Source organism: Gymnoscopelus microlampas (genome assembly GCF_963454915.1).
Source record: "Gymnoscopelus microlampas genome assembly, chromosome: 10".
NCBI classification, from domain to species: Eukaryota; Metazoa; Chordata; class Actinopteri; order Myctophiformes; family Myctophidae; genus Gymnoscopelus; species Gymnoscopelus microlampas.
The window spans coordinates 53,264,051-53,278,984 of NC_139947.1; the positions used below are offsets into that span (position 1 = coordinate 53,264,051).

Here is a 14,934-nt window from a genome sequence, read left to right on the forward strand (position 1 = left end):
CCCCCCCCCCCCACACATACACACACACACGAGCACCAATTCCTAAAAAACAATATATATATATATATAAAATGGTGTTTTAGTAATATTGTTCCTGCTGTTCCACATACTGCCCACCAGGTGGCGCAGGCAGACTGAGGCTTTTAACTTTTGCTTTTAAACAAAAGTATGAAATATCCTAGACCAGGGGTCTTCAACAGTGGGTCCGGGACCCCTAGGGGGTCCTCAGAGTTACTACAGGGGGTCCGCCAAATCTTTGTGTGATAGGATTTTTATTTTTTTTACCTTAACCACTTGAACCTTAGCATCCATTTTCTGAGGAGAACTTTAGCCAAAAATAGCAGATCTACAGGGCAAAGAGGCTATAGGTGTAGAGGGAAAAAAAGAGCAGACTAAGTAAAAAAAAAAAAGTTAAATCTGAAACACAATTTTATACAATATAGAGTAGCGGGTCCCTGCTTCATCTCTCTCTCAACTAGGGGGTCTTTGGCCTGAAAACGTTGAAGACACCTGTCCTAGACTATGAAGATTTGATGGAAAATGCTTCTTAACATATGGCTAGTTTGACTACAAATGCTTAAAAATAACCGAAAATATCCGATCTAACAAGCGACGCATTGAGAGCTTGTAGATCGGCTGTTTTACTCTACATGCTTCCATAGAATGCAAATGACCGACTCATCAGTCATGGAGACTGAGAACTTTAATACACAAGTTCTCAACCTTTTCTGGATCAGGGACCACTCTGAAATCTTCAAAGCGTTGGCGGCCATGCCCATCTGACCCCGTAAATATGGAAGTTGACTAGATAGATATTTTGGTGACGAGCAGCAAAATGAACTATGCATGAATATGGTCTGTCAGCTGGGAACCATGTATGTCAACGTTTTTTTTCTGGAAAAAAAGGGAGAAATAAAGAACCTGTGTTTCAATGGATCCAATGTAGTTATTATTGCTACGTTTGCTTATTTTTGCGCAACAATCTAGTACGTACATGGGCAACTGGCGGCCCCCACCTTCACTTAATGCGGCCCACAGGTTAATATCAGAATAGTGAGATATTATTGATTTCAGCCGTTTACGATTACAAACATGCAAACATGACCCGCTTTAATTACTTCAGTCTATATTAGTAGCTTAATGACTAGTATTAACATTCTATTTGTCTTTTTTTATGTCCAATGTATTTGTATTTAAGTTCATAAAGTTAACATAAGTATAACTAAATGCATTTGAAATTACATAAAAAGGTTACTTTTCAGGATTCCAATTCAAAAATGGAAAAAAGAAAAACAGGATTCCAATTCAAAAATAGCAGATCTACAAGCTCAAAACGCGTCGCGCTGCGACGCGTTTTGAGCTTGTAGATCGGCTATTTTTGCTACTTTTGTGTGACATAGAATGGCGGAGTACGGCATTAATTTACGGGAAAAAAAAGTTAAAATACGGATATAAGAGACCCAAAATAAATAATGCGCACCACATCAGACGACGCCAGGCGCTTTTGCGTACCAACAGCTGGGACAGGAATTTCCAAGCTTTTATTTTTTAGCAAAACTAAAAAATAAAAGCCTGGAGATCGAGGCTAGGAATTTACTTCCTGAAGCCACACTCACACAATCACTCTAAAGCACCCGTCGGCCCCATGTACAGCCATTAGGCGCAGGGGTAGAGGACGCATGCTGCACGTGATTGTATGAGTGTTGACTCGCGTCGCCTCGCATCGCCTCGCATCGCTTCGCTGCGTGCACGCAGCCAGCAGCGGCTGTTAGAGGCACTCGTCACCGATGATGAACGCACCGTAATGGTGCAAAATATGCCGTGAACGTCCCAATCTGGCGGATAAAATCAGCGCCGCAGCACAGAGCACCAACCTTGGGGGCTTTACCTAACAGCGTGAGAGAAAAAAACAGTAGGGCCTTAAAGTAGGGCCTTAATTTACAAAACAAAACAGTAGAAATACGTTGAGATACTTAGTTTTATGGCCGAACAACCAACGACATCATATCAACATACTATTATTCTCAACGTCATCATGCCAAAACAAAAGGCCACACACACACACACCGTGGTACACTCAATAAGATTATTTATGTTATTGTACAATCTGCATTTATAACAAATAATAAAAAAAGATTAGTTAAGATGTACAGTATTTGAATGATCGCGCCTGGTGTGTGTCTCACACACACACACACACACACAACTCCAGTGATGGGGAGGGGGGGGGAGGAGGAGAGGAGGAGGGGGGGGCGTCAGCGCCTGAGAATGAATGTGTGAACAGTAAGTGTGTGTGTGTGTGTGTGTGTGTGTGTGTGTGTGCGCTAATTTAGGTATATACCCATGTATGCTTGTGTATATCTGTTCTCATCGCGCGTGTGTGTGTGTGTGTGTGTGTGTGTGTGTGTGTGTGTGTGTGTGTGTGTGTGTGTGTGTGTGTGTGTGTGTGTGTGTGTGTGTGTGTGAGAGAGACTATACTTGTGAGGGACAGAAATAGACATACTAGTGAGGACACTTGTCCTCACAGTAAAGATGGTCGTTGTATGGTTACCTTATTGTTTTGTTTTACATTCAGGTTTGATTTACACTCAAGTTGTTGCGCTGCGGTCACGCCCCCCCAAGATAGCCAATCTACAAGCACACAACACGCGGTGTGAGCTTGTAGATCTGCTGTTTTGGGGGTGCATGATGACACCGGTGCACAAATTAAACTCAGGCTTTAACTTCAGGATAAAAATGGGCAAAAAACGAAAATGGCAAAGATGACATTTTTGAAAATGTACCGTCCGAATGTGTAGATGTCTTCACAAGTATAGTGTGTGTGTGTGTGTGTGTGTGTGTGTGTGTGTGTGTGTGTGTGTGTGTGTGTGTGGCCAAGCGTTGGCGGGCGACTGAATGTCACGAGATGAGAAGATGGAGGGATGAAGTCAAACGGAAAAGAGAGGGCGGGAGAGAGAGAGAAAGGAAGGAAGAAAAGAAAGGAGCGGGAAAACAGAAGGTTTGGAAATTTGGAAGTTTTCATTGGGCAGAGAGTTTGGAAGTGGTGACGACGGTTCTGATGGTTCTGCTTGGTTCAGATTTTGACCCTCTGGTTGGTTCTGATGGTGTGGGGGGGGCGTTTGGATTCAGTTGGTGTAGAATTTACCCCTCTGGGGGGGTGGGGGGGGGTGTTTGGATTCAGTTGGGTGTAGATTCTGACCCTCTGGTTGGTTCTGATGGTGGGTGGGTGGGTGGACTGTGGGTTCAGTTGGTGTAGATTTGACCCTCGGGAGGTTGAGGCAGCTTCATGTTCTCCTTGCACATCATCAGTCGTCTGAGCTCCTGCAGAACCACCCGGATGCTGTACGAGTTCTGCCACTTAGCCAGCGCAGACACCGCCCTGGTATCCACCTGGTAACAAAACAACACATTATATATGACACCGCCCTGGTATCCACCTGGTAACAAAACAACATATTATATATGACACCGCCCTGGTATCCACCTGGTAACAAAACAACATATATGACACCGGGCGTGATAATTGGACTGTACCGTAAGACCACAAACCGCGACCATGCAGATGACACGGTCATATACTGTGTCGCTGACTCGGCTCATCTTGCCACCAGGAAGCTGCAGCTTGCTTTTAATGCTCTCCAGGCTGCCCTGGTTGAGCTGAGACTGGTTTTAAATGCAAGCAAAACCAAATTCATGCTGTTCACTAGAGTTAAAGCCACCAACCTTAGCAACATAGTCATAACCTCTTCAAGTGGTGCTACAATAGAAAGGGTCTCGGAATACAATTACCTGGGCATCTGGCTAGATGAGAAATTGTGTTTTAAATTTCACATTGATAACCTTGTCTCCAAATTGAGACAAAAAATGTGGTTTCTCTATAGAAATAAATCATGCTTTCCTGCATCCAGTAGGAAAACAATTATTGAAGCAACTTTTCTCTCGGTCTCTCGGACTCATCACTGTACACTATACGGGAATGCAGGCTTATCCTCTTTAATTGAGAGGCGTGATAAGCACTGGTATCTATTTATTTTTAAAGCCATATCAGGAATGCTTCCACCTTATATTTGTTCTATGTTTGTAAAGAACCCTATTACATATCAGACCCGCTCGAGTGATCTCCTGACGCTCAAGGTTCCTTTTGCGCAGACGGAGTTAGGCAAGACAGCATTTTCTGTCAGTGCTCCATCTGCCTGGAATGAGCTCCAGAGGTCCTTGAAAATCAAATCATCTTTAGGCAGTTTCAGGGAAATGATTTCCAACATTTTTATTCAGGATTGTAACTGCTTTATTTAATTAATTGATTATCATATATATGTTCTAGTTCTTTGACTATTTTTAGTTTTTTAGTTCTTTCTGTATTCTGATTCATGTATTTATTGCTGTATGTGAATGTCTATTCCTGTTGAATTACTGTGTTCTGTATCTCGGCTACATTGAAAATGAGGGCCTGCCCCTCAACTGTATGTACTCCGAGCTGAAATAAAGGTTATGATGATGAACTCATCGCAAATGATTTACTCGTACAGTATGAGCGGTAGTAAAAATAAAACATTTATATAATCGCACAGTGAATGGCCGCATTAAAGCAAGCTGCTGTGGCATGCAACCCTGCGATCAGGGGGAGAGAGAGAGACCCATAAAATGTTGTGACTTGTCAGTGGGGATATCTAAACGGACGAAGGAGGAGCCCAGCCAGGAGGCCACCCACAGAGCCTAGTCCCTCCACGTGCCAGAGCCCCTGTCTGGCCCTATTAAGAGGGCTGACCGTGGGGTAGCTACTGGGAGTCGTAGGTCGGGGCTTGATCAACCCCGGCTGGGTCACCTGGGCGAGGGCGTATGTTGTTGTTGCGAGACCCCCCAAATACCCGATGAACCCAGGCTACAACACTGATGATACGTCTCAGGTGCATCCATGTGATGTTTTATTTATAACAGATCATTATAAGTAACACATTACTAACAATTAGGGATGGAGCTCATTAATTTTTATTGATAATGAGCACCTTATCAAGCCCGCTTATCGAACCGAGCTTTTATCGAGCCCACTATCGATCTTTTTCTATTATTAAGAAAAAAGACGTGAGACGAAAAACTCTGAACAGAACCGGTATCTTTTTTTTATTGGCCAGCTGTAACAGTGAGTTTGTGGCTGACCACTATCTAAAATTAAATGAAGATGACAAAAGTAAAAAATATTTTTGCCTATCATTAAAACAACCATTCATATAATGTGCAATAAGTGTTAAATGGCTTTATATTATGAATAGTACTGTAATAATTACTATAAAATCTCCATGTCTCTTCAACTTTTTATAAACAAAAAATGCATAGTTATTTTTTCTATTCTTTTTTCTTTGTTTTAACCAAAATATATCACTTGCACTACATTTTACTAGGGCCTTCAAATACAGTACTTTTCTAACAGACAGAAGGCAAGTGACCTTTTTACTTTTGGAAAATAATATTGAAGAAACGGTTAATGTGTGTACTGTCACTTTAAAAGCGCAATGTATACTTCATCGTACGACGGTGTCACGCACCAAAACATGGCCGATCTCCAAGCTCACACTGCGTCTGTTCGCACCACGTTGTGAGCTTGTAGATCTGCCATTTTTGGCAACGATAGACTGAGGGACGGACAGCACTGTTTGGCACAACTTGCAGCTATCAATACACTTTTAGACCAACATGTTTGTGCCAGCGTGGGTGATTAGATTTATTTCTTGATCGCCTCTTGTATTGATAGTTTAGACATGACGTCATGGGCCGCTACACTCGATAACAGACTCGACAAGCCTAAAGCTTATCGAAAACCGGGTCTCGATAAATTCATGCCCGGGTATATAATGGACCCGGTTTTCGAGCTCCATCCCTACTAACAATGAGCCTGCATCTACCAATCATGTCACTGCACCAATATGAAGAATTGCCTTTAAGACTTTTGAAAAACCTAAATGATTACATTCAAATACAAGTGGGGAGATCGTCCATATTATCCATTAAGAAAAGTGTTTAGAGACTGACTAGTGGGTCTAGACTGTAGAATGAACCGGTTAATCTCCAATTAAATCATACCATAAATAGTTCTTGGTCTTTTACTGACAAATGTGAGAGGAAACAGTCTTAAAGGGCAGCAGCAGTAGTCATGTCAGTGATACGGTTGGACGATATGGCAAATATATTGGCAGTCGGCGATTGGATGAGTTCAATCGTCGGTTGTTTTTATGGGCCGATTTTCTTTTTGTCCTTTTATTTAGCAAATGTAATGGTCTGCCTCCTCGAGTGATTAATGCCTCCGTGGGTGATTAATTGATCCAGCAGCGGCAGGATTTATTATTTATTATTCGTGCCGTGAATGGTGCAACGTGTGGTAGAGTACTCTCCTTCAACTTCACTTCATCTCCTAGCTTGTGATCTTAGCCTAGTCCTGAAAATGATATCCTATGGGCCTATGGAGTGATACGTTTTACAATTCTTCGTTTTATAAAGATGTTTTACTCAGTGAAGTGCATGGCAGCAGAAAGACAGTCATGTCATCTGGTCTCTGTTCATTGACAGCACACAGTCATGTTACTATAGTATCCCGACACTGGCACAACACCTTACAGACAAATCTATACTTGGTCGACGGCCGTGCGCCGAAAACAACAGATCTACAAGCTCACAACACGTCGCGGACATGACGCATTGTGAGCTTGAGCCATTTTCGACACGCAGCCCACTGTACGGCGAAGTATGAGTCCAGCTGGGGAGCGGAGCTGTTCTCATATTATTTCACTTTTTCTAGTGTGAATGTATCGCCAATGTGCGACTTTTGGGCTGATGGTGGCCGATCAACCTTCGTCGGTGATGACAGCAGAAACATGACTTTCACTGCACATGTGTTTCATGCTCTCATTTTAGTACAAATATTTTGGTCGTGTAGAACTTCCTCCTCAGGTTCGAGGGACCTGAGGAAACGTTGTTGCATTACTAAAACCTTCACTTGAACGGTCAAGAGGCAGTGTGCGGGTATATCTTTACTAAAACCTTCTCTTGAACGGTCAAGTGGCAGTGTGTGTGCGGTAGTGATGCGCGGGTTGACCCGTAACCCGCGGGTCAACCCGCGGCGCGGGTGGGTCGAGTCAGAATTTCAGTGGCAATTATGCGGGCAAGGATTGGATTGGGGGGGTAAGTCCCTGTGACATACTAGCGTCATGTGTGTCCAGTGCTTGTACATCAAGCGCCTCGCGCTACAGAAACAGGAGATAGGCTCCTGCCCTATGGGCCACATGGCTCACTAGGCTTACTTACTTTACTTAACTATTTTAGAAATGGATCAGCCCAAATACTCTCCTCATTTACTTACATTGTAGGGTGAATCAGCTCTCAAAGTCACACAAACAAAGCTGATTCTGCCAATATATAACATAACAAAACCCAATACGAAGAGGGTTTTAATCAAAAATGTTAACTTCCTGTTGATTTTAGCCATCTGTGTTAGAAAGAAGACCAGGACTTGATTCGAGGTAGAGCATTTTTATATTTTGGTACGTACGGTTACTTTTACTTCAGTGAAAAGAAAAAAGGAACTCAGTGTACTTCTTCCACCCCTGTGCTGTGCTGTAGCAACAAGTAGACATTCTACAGGAGCGTTGCATTTCATCAAGCCGTCAGGTTAGACAGGTTTCTACTCACCACACCATTGGAGTTGTGGACGCCATTCAAGTTTATCTTCGTCACAAATCTGACAAACGGCGGCGTGTCTGGGTATCTGGGCCCGCATTCCACCTTAAGACTGTACATACGATTCTCATAGATTGTCTGTGGATCACAAACACACACACATTATATTAACATTCCACCTTAAGACTGTACATACGATTCACATAACATTGTCTGTGGATCACACACACATTATTTCAAACTTCCACCTTAAGACCGTACATGCAACAATGTATATGTGCTTTTCATTAACCCATTAAGACCTGAGGCCGATTCTACAAATGTCTTCTAAATCCCAAAAGTATTCTGAAAAAAAGCGTATGTTTCTATATCAGTGGTTCTCAAACTTTGTCATGTCAAGGACCCCCAAAATTGTATTTATTTGGCCGCCGACCCCCATCTCAAAATATGTTGTTCCAGGGACCCCCCAGAAGCAAAGATTTTAGTTAAAAATGTCACTCTAAAACAATATATATTCAAAGATTTGCACACATTTTCATAATTTTCCAAAAATGGCAGATCTACAAGCTCACTTGGTGCCGCGCTATGAGCTTGTAGATCTGCTATTTTTTAATAGCCAAAGTGTAAAAATAATGCTTTTTTTGCTCAAATCGAGAAGTGACACAGATGCGTTCCAGGTCTTAAAGGGTTTAAAGGTGCTGTGCTATTTTTTGTGTTTTTTACGTGCTAAATAGCTCTATATTCCTGTAGTAATCTTTGCTATAGAGTGTTTGTTCAGTAACACAGGTCTCTGCGTCTCTAGTCTACAGCTCTCTAGAAAATAGAAAATACATTTTTCAGGCTGGGATACCACATTTCGTCCAATCAGGAGAGAGCTCACCAGTTATACTCGTCTATCCTGTATCCTGTGTGACTGTCACCAGAGACAATTTAAACTGGAACAACAAGCCGATTAATGATCTTTGTGGGATTCTCAATCATGATTGGAGTAAATTGTCAACCCACCTGAAAATACATGTTCTGTTTATGAAAGAGCTGGAGACGGGGAGACCCTGTTACTGCACTATCTGAGAGTATACAAATGGAACCAAATGGACCCTTACAGGTCTGTAACTCTGAGAGTGTACAAATGGAACCAAATGAACCCTTACAGGTCTGTAACTCTGAGAGTATACAAATGGAACCAAATGGACCCTTACAGGTCTGTAACTCTGAGAGTGTACAAATGGACCCGTCCATTTTGTACACTCTCAAGAGTCATTATGGAGGTCCTTGACAATAAAAAAACGTTTCACAACCACTGGGTCTATGGTTATGTGTTTGGTTGTGAAGCGGTGGGTGGGGCAGTGGGGTGGGCCTCGCTCACCCTCGGGGGTCCGATGATCATCCCTCTCCATCGTGTTAAGGTCATGTCCTCGTCGTCCTCCAGACCCCAGCTGACCGTGCCGTCTCCCACGCCTTTCTGACCCTCCTCCAGCTCTTCAAGAAGCCGGAAATTACGAGGAACCTTAACGCCTGTGGAGGACAGATCAAACACCATGTCAGGGATGTACCCATACATCCTTATCTCCATATTCTAGCCTTTTTAGTTGTTTTCTTGAATTAACGCCATACTTGATCATACTATCTACAGTAGGGGTTTTCAGGCCAAGGACCCCCTAGCTGAGAGAGAGATGAAGCAGGGACCCCCCTCTATATTAAAAAAAGTGTTATCTTAAACACTATTTTATATGTTTACTTGGTCTGCTTTTTCCCCTCTACAACTATAACTCTTTGCCAAAAATAGCAGATCTACAAGCTCACAACGCCTCGCAGCGCGAGGCGTTGTGAGCTTGTAGATCTGCTATTTTTGTCTAAAGTTCTCCTCAGAAAAAGGGATGCTAGGGTTCAAGTGGTTAAGGTAAAACAAATAATCCTATAACTCTGAGGGACCCCCTAGGGGTCCCGGACCCCCTGTTGAAGACCCCTGACCTACAGCGTCACACAAAAGCATCAAAAGTAGCAGATCTACAAGCTCGAAACGTGGTGCATTTCAAGCTTGTTGCAGATCAGCTACTTTTGCCGTTTTTGGAATTTTAATCCTGAAAAGCAACAGTCTTGGACATTTCGCCCGACACAGACCACATCAGCCGCTATGCCGGGTTTCGGGCCAATATTTACCTCGCTGACCAGCATCAGCGTGTCAGCAAATAAGTTTACCTTCACCACCGATAATTATTATTGATTAGACCTCTTTGATACCACAAGGGTGATATTTAGTTTCAGCTTCACCCAGGTTAGGTGGTGCATTGCTCAGGGACACCTCGACACACTGGGAATCGAACCTGTGGGACCTTCCGTTTCCCCAGGCGGGCCTAAGTCGGCGCTACTCATTCAGCTATGGCCCGCCTTCATTACCGATGGCAGAGGCCGATGTTTATCTGTTGTTTTTGTTGCTGTGATGCAGCATCCATTTTGTGCGGGCTATGTGTTGGCTAGGTTATGACTCATGAGTCATCTGAGCGCTACATGATGAACATTTATGTCTCCTTGGTCACAAAAAAAGGGGGAATTAAGAACAACAAGACCGAAATGATCAGATATCAGTATTGGTGTTGGTTTTATTGGCCAAATTGTTATTTTTGACATCCAGTATCGCCCCAGAATTTCCGTATGGGCATTGGGCGCTGGGGTTGGGATTTGGAACCGAAGGATCCGGATCCAACATTGAGGAATCCATAAAATGTGGAACCATTTCCAGAACTGGATTATCACACTGCCAGAACTGGTATGTGGATAGTAATCATTACTATAGTGTGTGTTCAGTAACAGTTTTAAATAGATCTATATTGTGATAGTAATCATTGCTATAGTGTTTGTTCAGTAACAGTGTTAAATAGCTCTATATTGTGATAGTAATCATTACTATAGAGTGTGTGTTCAGTAACAGTGTTAAATAGCTCTATAATGTGATAGTAATCATTACTATAGAGTGTGTGTTCAGTAACAGTGTTAAATAGCTCTATATTGTGATAGTAATCATTACTATAGTGTTTGTTCAGTAACAGTGTTAAATAGCTCTATCTTGTGATAGTAATCATTAAGGCTGCAACAACTAATCGATTAATCGATTAATAATCGATTACTAAATTAGTTGCCAACTAATTTGATAATCGATTAATCGATAATCGATTAATCGATAATGGAATGTAATTAATTCAATGTAAAATTGGCTATTTTATCCAAAATGTTAAAAAAAAAATAAAAAATTGGAAAGTGTTTGAGTAAATTAAAGTATACATGATTAGAACATGCTTAAATATTCGACAATTAAGGTCTAATATTTCTACAAAACTACAAATTGTCTTTATTTTTAGATAAAACATGCCTTAAACTTCAAAATTATAAGGTAATTGCTTAATAAGTGCGATAATCCGATTAATCGATTAATCGTTTAAATAATCGCCCGATTCATCGATTATGGAATTAATCGTTAGTTGCAGCCTTAGTAATCATTGCTATAGAGTGTTTGTTCAGTAACAGGGGTCTCCCTGTCTATCCAGCTCTTTAATACACTCTAATGCAATGATTGTCACAATCTAGAGCTATTTAACACTGTTACTGAACAAACACTCTATAGCAATGATTACTATCACAATATGGAGCTATTTAACACTTAAAGTATCACTTCCAGTACCTTTAATTCTACATATAAGACAGATGGTCATAAATAAACAGCTCCGTCACCAACAGCTTTCCCCCCTCTTGTCATTATTTCACACAAATTGATGACAGGTCGAGTCAAAGTAAATGTCACTCACAGCTGTGGCAATGACGAGGCTTTTAGTCGGTCATGTGGACCACTGGTTCTCAATGTGGGGTCCGGGACGGGGACCCCTAGGGCAGTGGTTCTCAAAGTGGGGTCCGGGGATCCCCAGGGGTCCTTGAGGGAGTTCCAGGGGGTCCCCAGCTAAATGATAGATTAGGCACCAAATGGACCCTTATGGTTCTGTAACTCTGAGAGTGTACAAATGGAACCATACATTGACATAGATTTTACAATTTTACATTGGGGTCCAAGTGATAGAAATGCCATTAAATGGGGGTCCGTAGCATAATGCATGTCAAACTGGGGGTCCTTGAAATTAAAATGGTTGAGGATCACAGCTAGAGCCGTAAAAAAAATCTTCTCTTATGGGGGTCCCTGGGATATCTTTTGAAATGGGGGTCCGCGGGGTAATAAGTGTCAATTTGGGGGTCCTTGACATGAAAACGTTTGAGAAGCACTGCCCTAGGGGACCCTTTTACGGGTATGCAACTCTGGGAGGGTACAAATGGAACCAAATGGACCCGTTACAGTCTCGAGAGTTAAATAAACCCTGAACTCTGAAGATTTTACAGTGTTGTAGATTGATCTGAAATGACTGGTATCAAATAATGCCCAAACTGGGGGGGGGGGGTCCTTCACATTGAAAAGGTTGAGAACGTATCATACATTCGTATCATACATTATGAATGTATGCCGGTTCAAAGCTGCTATAAATGCCAGGTTTTTATGGTTCTAAAATAAATGTTGCATCATTCTTGTTGCCACTGCAGTGAGTGTGATTCATTCATAACCCATTTAGACCGGGAACGCCTCTCTGTCATTTTAAGATTTATTTGGCTATTCAAAAATAGCAGATCTAGAAGCTCATAGCGCGGCACTACCGCGCTACGAGCTTGTAGATCTGCCATTTTTTTTAAAAATCGTGAAAAATGTGTGCAAATCTTTGAATATATATATTTTTTAAAGCGAACATTTTTAACTCAAATATTTGCTTCTGGGGGATTCTACAAATGTCTTCTAAATCCTAACAGTTTTTTTTTTAAAACATGTTGCTATAATCAGTGGTTCTCAAACTTTTTCATGTCAAGGACCCCCCCAAAATGATATGTATTTGGCCAAGGACCCCCCCATCTCAAAATATGTTGTCCCAGGGACCCCCAGAAGCGTAGATTTGAGTTAAAAATGTTTGCTTTAAAGAATATATATATATATATATAAATATATAAGACATATATGGCAATGACAAGGCTTTTAGTCGGTTAACATTGATTTTATAATATAAACGGGGGTACCAGAGATAGAGATGTCACTAAATGGGGGTCCGTAGCCCTAATGCATGTCAAACTGGGGGTCCTTGAAATTAAAATGGTTGAAAATCACTGCTAGAGCTGTAAAAATCGTCTCTTATTGCGGGTCCCTGGCTTATCTTTTCAATTGAGGGTCCCTGGGCTAATGTGTGTCAATTTGGGGGTCCTTGACGCGAAAAAAGGTTGAAAACCACTGGTCTGACTACAACAAGTCAACCACCTAGACATGAACATAGATGTGTCATCCATGTTCAGCTAGCCACACCCACAGGACCTTATTACTATTATTATTATCATTATTATTATTATTATTATTATTATTATTATTATTAGAGACAGCCAGGTCCATGCTTATCCTAGTGTCCTAGTCTCCGAGTGTCCTTTGTCCTAGGGGGACATGTCCTACTCTCCTATGTCCTAGTGCCCTATGTCCTGGTGTACTATATCCTAGTGTCCTATTTCCTATTATACTATGTCCTATTCTCCTGTGTCCTATGGCCTAGTCTCCTATGTTCTAGTCTCCTAGTGTCCTATGTCCTAGTCTACTATGTCCTAGACCAGGGGTTTTCAACCAGTGGTCTGGGGACCACCAGTGGTCCTTGAGGGGGTTCCAGGGGGTCCCCAGCCAAAAGAATAGTTAGCTACCAAATTGACCCTTATATGTCTGTAACTCTTGAGAGTGTACAAATGGAACCAAATGGACCCTACTGATGATGATACAGTGTAGATTGGGACCCCCAAGAAATCTAAATGGTTGAGTCCCTGGCATATCTTTTCAAATGGGGGTTCCTGGGCTAATATTTGTCAATTTGGGGGTCCTTGAAGCGAAAAAGGTTGAAAACCACTGCCCTAGACTACTATGTCCTAGACTGTCCCATGTCCTAGCGTACTACTGCTCTAGCATCCTAGTGTGGCATGTCAAACAGAACAGAGGATGGATGGCTCTACAACAGGTCAACCACGTCAGATATCACAGACGTGTCATATACATTCGGCAAGGGACACCGACATGACGTCATCATCATTACAGACGTCACGGGACAGCTGGTCGACGCCTGTATGATGTAGTGACTGTACTTTATGCTGCTCTCTGCTCAAAGTGACGCACTACTTATTTCAACGACAAGTAAAAAAAAAAAATGACGCCGCTAAACTAAACGGCTGAACCTGAACGACCGCGTGGCGTCGTTCTTTTTATTAAGCGTTCAAAAATGACGTCATTAGTGTCGCGCGACATTTTTTTTTTGTGTCGTCGTTGTCGCGAGAGAGGGTCGCGTCGTCGCCGTACGGCGAAGTATAGACGCAACAACGCCTACATGCAGCTAGGCTAACGCTAGCTTAGAAGCTAACACACATACACACACACACACACACACACACGCCCTGAACGTGAACTAGCATTATTCACACTAACATAGCCTTTTAGCAATAGCATTAATTATTCATTTAATCGTTAATTAAGCCACAATAAAACGTCCAAATAAACGACACGTTATCGCGAGAAGAAGCTCTTCTTGTGTCATCTTCATCCAAACTGTCCGGCGTTACAAGTAGCGCTTCTTACGTTACATTTTAAAACGCCGTACGTCGGTTAACGTCGCGGTAGCGGCCGCTAAGGAGCCCCCACCGTGACGGCGTGTCGTTATGTAACGTGATGTGAGCGCTATAGTAGCGTTTAGGCTGTTTAGGATTTAACAGAATAAATAGTTTATTTATCTCGGGTCTCGCTTTACCTGATCCGGCGGCGACCGCCATCTTGTCGCTTAATGGCGACGTGCGCGCGCACGTTGGTTTTTTTCTACAATGGAGACGCTGCGTGGTGACGGCGCGGTGACGCGGCCGCGCAGGACGCGTTCCAATGCAAATGCAAACATAATTACACCAGGGGTCTTCAACATTGGGGTCCGGGACGGACACCCCTAGGGGGTCCTCAGAGTTACTATAGGCACTTGAACCCTAGCTTCTCTTTTAGAACTTTACCAAAAAATAGCAGATCTACAAGCTCACAACGCCTCGCGCTGTGAGCTTGTAGATCGGCTATTTTTTGGCAAAGAGGTGTTTGTTTGGTGTAGAGGTAGCTGTAGTAGTATACAACCCTCGTAGACGTATTCATGATTCTGACGTTTTCAATCTACGAGAGTTGTAGGGTTC

General features: G+C 42.5%; 1 protein-coding gene across 2 annotated transcripts in view; it reads right to left on the minus strand.

Moving 5' to 3' along the window:
* Window positions 1-2,072: 2,072 nt before the first annotated feature.
* peds1 (plasmanylethanolamine desaturase 1) overlaps window positions 2,073-14,934 on the minus strand; it is a 29,180-nt gene continuing 16,318 nt past the window's right edge. The window contains exons 1-4 of one of the 2 annotated variants that reach the window (XM_084069507.1): window positions 14,517-14,579; window positions 9,035-9,183; window positions 7,681-7,806; window positions 2,073-3,390 (exon numbers count right to left, since the gene is read on the minus strand). In XM_084069507.1, the coding sequence (XP_083925633.1) occupies window positions 3,244-3,390; window positions 7,681-7,806; window positions 9,035-9,183; window positions 14,517-14,538 (444 nt within the window). In that variant the 5' untranslated portion in view covers window positions 14,539-14,579 and the 3' untranslated portion in view covers window positions 2,073-3,243. Of the gene's footprint in view, window positions 3,391-7,680; window positions 7,807-9,034; window positions 9,184-14,516; window positions 14,580-14,934 lie in introns of those variants that run through there. The other variant, XM_084069508.1, reaches the window with a different exon arrangement.